General features: G+C 43.6%; 1 protein-coding gene across 1 annotated transcript in view; it reads right to left on the bottom strand.

Annotated features, from left to right (window-relative positions):
* Positions 1-4,076: 4,076 nt before the first annotated feature.
* Positions 4,077-4,849, bottom strand: part of LOC102876088 (protein FAM98B-like) — a 2,081-nt gene continuing 1,308 nt past the window's right edge. The window contains exon 2 of the mRNA XM_006891951.1: positions 4,077-4,087. Within this exon, the coding sequence (XP_006892013.1) occupies positions 4,077-4,087 (11 nt within the window). The remainder of the gene's footprint in view (positions 4,088-4,849) is intronic.

Genomic DNA, 4,849 nt, shown 5'->3' on the forward strand with positions numbered 1-4,849 from the left:
CAGCTGTTCTGGCATCTTCTGGATTGTCTGAAACAGGACCTCCCGCTTCAGGTGTGGGCAAACTTTCTTCTGGGATTATATGTAGAATAATTTCTTGATTGTCTGTACTGGTACTGTTGTTTTCTTGGGTGGTCACCTGAGAAATTGCACGATTGAGACAGAGTCATTTTGTCCACAGAAAGTGTGAGAGAGAAACCCAATACGCTTCCAGATGGTGGGCAGGAAGTCTGCAGTGAAGAATTTCAAGCTCGAAATGGGGCTGTGCAGCACCTGAAAGATGTGTGGGTCGTGGAACTCTGGTGGCGAGAAACATCTGGTGAGGAGAAGTCATGGCAGCAGAGCCAGAGCTACCAATAGCAGGACTGGGAACTAACTAGGGGAATTCAGCAGACGCCTTCCACCACCAAGAGGGTGGCCGGGCAAAGGGGCAGGGAAGAAACCTGCTGGATTTGCAATCAGACAACTAGACCTTGGTGTCAAGTTTCCCCTCCAGCAATACCCACATGCCTCATATTTCTATTTTATCATTCCCACACTTAACTCCCAGCAAGCAGAGCTCAGTATCTGCATAGTGTCAGGCCAAAGCAACAAAAACCAAGAGGAAATTGCACTACGGGGCCGCATAATCGCTTGTGTATGCCTGGGATGTGTTAGACACATGTGTGTCCTCGCTCATATGTGTATTAGCAGTCTGTTTCAAAGCAGGAAGTTTCCCATTTGGTCTGGCTGAGAGGCAGTGCCAAAATGAGCCGCAAAGTGGTCACTCTCCCATCTCAGGAGCCTCTTGCCTCTGCTCCTAAATCATAAGGCTCCCAGGTGGCTGCAAGGAATTCTTGCGTGTTGACAGGTTACATAGCTCAAGACCAGACACCAGCAGGAGCATGGGTTTGAGCAAGAGCCAGATGAGACCACAGGGAGGCAACATGAGCTGGATATTAAATGCCAGGGCAGGGGTGAGTGCCCGCCCTTCCCCTCCTTTCCCCTCTGGGGCAAGTTACGACATACACTCTTCAAACCGCACTTTCTTCTTATTAAAAAGACTCAGTAATGCCTACCTTGTAGGGTTGTGAGATAGAGAAATGTGTTTTCTAGGAAAGAAACACTCCTAGCCCAGGGCCAGACACATAATAGCTACTCAAGAAATAACTTTGAGTGATAATAAACATGTAATAGTGAACATTTAAATTGAGCTTACTATATACCAAGGGAGCTCTGCTGGCCTAGAAGTAAGAAGCTGTGCTGCAATCTCAAAGGCATGTAGTTCAAATCCACCAGTTGCTCCATGGGAGAAGGACGGGCAATTTCCTCCCATACAATTTAATGACTATGAAAACCCACTAGAGGCTCAGCTATGAATCAGTTTCAATTCAATAGCACACAACAACAACAACATATGCCAAGGGAGCTCTTGCAGCCTAGTAGTAGGAAGTTGTGCTGCAACCCCAAAGGCATGAAGTTCAAACCTACCAATTGCTCCAAGGGAGAAAAATGGGCAATTTCCTCCTTTGCTATTTACTGCCTCTGAAAACCCACTGCGGGGTCAGCTATCAGTCAATTCTGGCTCAATGATGCCCAACAACAACATATGCTAATGATGGATTAGATACAGATGTAGAGAGAGAGAGAGGTCTACAACTCCACCATCCATCTGTCAACTTGTCACATGTGGCGGTCTGTGTGTGGCTGTGATGCTGGAAACTATCCCATCAATATTTTAAATACCAGCAAAGTTCATCAGAGCTTCCAGACCAAGAGAGATTAAGAAGAGAAGTGTGGCAACCTACTATCTAAAATATCTAAAACTAAGGGGAAAGTCACACAAAAAGCAGCTCAGACTCTTTGCCATCAAAATGGAGCTGATTCAGAGTTGACCTTCCATTGGGTTTCTGAGGCTGTAAATCACACGGAAGGAGATTGCCCATCTTTGTCCTGTGGGTCCCTGGTGGATTCTAACCACTACAGAGACATGGCCTTTGGATTAGCAATGAAACTTCCTACAGACTACCTCCGCTCCAAAAAAATCCTTTGCTGTCAAGCCAGTTCTAACTCACAGTGACCTTCCATCAGGCCTCTGAGCCTGTGGATCTCTATGGGAGGAAACTGCTCATCCGTGTCCCAAAGAACAGCAGGTAGATTCAAACCACCGACCTCTGGGTTAGCAGTTTACACGTAAAGCACTGTGCCACTAACAAAGCCTCAAACACTTGTTGCCATTGAGTTGATACTGACTCATAGCTGACCTTCCAGCAGGTTTCCAGAGGCTGTAAATCACAAAGAAGGAAATTGCCCAACTTCCTCTCATGGAGCAGCTGCTGGATTTGAATTATCTGCCATTGTGTTGGCAGCGCAACACTCTACCAACTAGGCCACCAGCCGCACCACTAGAGCTCCCAAAAGTAGCCAATAAAAATCCTATGGGTCACAAGAGAACATTGCCTAATGAGGTCCTTGGGGGAGGAATTCAAGATCTATAGGGGCTGTGACAAGGAACAGGAAAACATCAGTGGTCATGGAGACAGAGCATGGTCGCTGAAAAAAACAACATATATTAACTATGGTGAGCCTCAAGACCCTTTAAGCCAGGTGGAGTTGTTGTTCCCATTTCATAGATCAGGAAACTGAGGCACTCAGCATTTCTCTAAAGTGCCCATAGTCACAAAACTGGGATTCAGACTCAGGTAGTGTGGCTTATGAAATAGTGGACAGAGGAGTGTACAAAGTGCACAAATCCCCACAAGTTTCAGCAAGAGGCAGGTTATCAAAGCATCCCACAGACAACTTGAGAGCTGCATGTTCTAATCCCAACCCACAAGACACCCAGGATCACAGTAGCTCATTTAAAATGCGGTACAGTACAGCCTCTCCTGTTCCAGGCTAAACGTGGAGGCTGTTTTTTTCCCTATTGAACAGAGAAACAGTAATGTCATAACTTGGAATGTTAGGAACATACAGGACACAGACATGCTCTAATGCCTAATTTCACATTTCATGAAGTTAAGGTGTGAGAATTGAAGAAGCTAGCATAGGCCCATGCAGTGTTACTGGGACACCTCCCACATCTTTGTTCAACTCCCTGATGCTTCACCACCTCACCACCTCTCGTTCACACCAGAAAAGTTTATTGTTAGCCAGGGGGAAATTATGGATCAAAAATAGGCCAGAAGAGCTGAGAATGACACATTACATGTCAAATTGCTTTAAATCGAGAAGGTGGGTATAAGGGAATTTCTATTTATGAGTCTAGTGAAGGGGAGCTCTGGTGGCCTAGTAGGTAAGAAGTTATACTACAAATCCGAAAACAGGCAGTTCAAATTCACCGACTGCTCCTCAGGAGAAAGATGGGCAATCTCCCCCAGTGATATCTGTAACCTCTGAAAACTCACTGGAGGGTCAGCTTTGAGTTTTGTGTTTGAGTGAAGTTAGCCAGAGTCCTGGTAGAGAGTCCTTCCTGCTGGGCTGCTAACCAAAAGGTCAACAATCTAAATCCAATGGTTGCTCTGAGAGATAAGGATGGACTTTCTCTTCTCATAAAGAACAGCCTCAGAAACCCAATGGACAGGCAGACTCAACTCTACTCAAAGGCAGTGGTGGAGTGAAGCTATAAGGCCTGGTATTTTTCCACCCATGTTGGAAGGCACTGGACAGGAGAGCATGCTTACACAAATGAACTGTGCTCTGTCCCTTACCTTGTCTAGATACCCATCTCCTTCAAGGGTGCTCAGTGCCTGATCCCTACTCATACTTTTAACCTTTGCCCCATCAGATTTGCTTCGTCTGTAAGTCTCCAACCACCATGTTGTTGTTTTTACTGTTGTTGTTGCTGTTGTTAGGTGCCATTGATTTGAGCACAACTCATAGCAACTGTATAAAGAACCAACCTGAATCCTGTCTTATCCTGTGCCATCCTCGTCATCTCTGACACACTTGAGTTCGTTGTTGAAGTTACTGTTTCTATCCATCTCTATGGGAAGCCAAATTTCATACCAAATATTATATGATAAACCGTATACTTAAACAGGATTTGAAGGTATCACAAAAAATAAGTTGTAATTTCTCTTGGGACAGGTCACAGGAAATTAGCTGCTTCCTGAAAACAAGAGGCAGAGGGAGAATTAATATGTGTGAAATACTTCCTTCCTGAGCTAAGCATTAGGTTGACAATAGAGAAAAAAATTGTCTTCATTTACAAGAGAATTCTCTTTATGATTTGCTTCCCTTGATTCTCAGTAAATGCACAGAGAGGCAGAGAGGCGTGGCTTGGAGCACTTCAGTCATTAGAACTGCTGGCCCCTGCTTTTATGCTATTTACTTATACTTCTTGGTGTTTTGTCTCATTATTAATTATTAATATACTATACGCTTGGTATGCAGTACATCCCATTGAGGGTCTTTCTCTCTTTCCTTGATTCTCCACCTTTCCACATGATGTCCCTTTTTATTTTTTTTTATTTTTTTTTTTTTTAGGGGTAAGACAATAGTCTGTATTTCTTTCCATTACATATGGGGTCACTTATGTGTCTCAAATCTGAATAAAATACAGGTAACAATCTAAAGTCAATTGTGACAATAAAATACTTTCCATTTTCCAAGTTTGATGGTAATAAAGATTTACAGTTTTAAAAATTGTTTTTGTTCATTTTTTGTTTTTTAAAAAGACACAACATGCTCAAAGGTAGGTACACAGAATATAGGGGGCAGGGGGGCACCACTTCATTCAAGAGATCAAATGGTAGTATAAAACAATGCTCTTATATATCAACCCAATTCAAGAATGCAATCAAGAGTGTCTAATGTGTTTACTTCAAAGATGATATTCAGATGTTGCTTAAAACACTATGCCTAATCTATC

Source organism: Elephantulus edwardii, unplaced genomic scaffold (genome assembly GCF_000299155.1).
Source record: "Elephantulus edwardii isolate Elephantulus edwardi_28Jun2011 unplaced genomic scaffold, EleEdw1.0 scaffold00106, whole genome shotgun sequence".
In the NCBI taxonomy this organism is placed as follows: domain Eukaryota; kingdom Metazoa; phylum Chordata; class Mammalia; order Macroscelidea; family Macroscelididae; genus Elephantulus; species Elephantulus edwardii.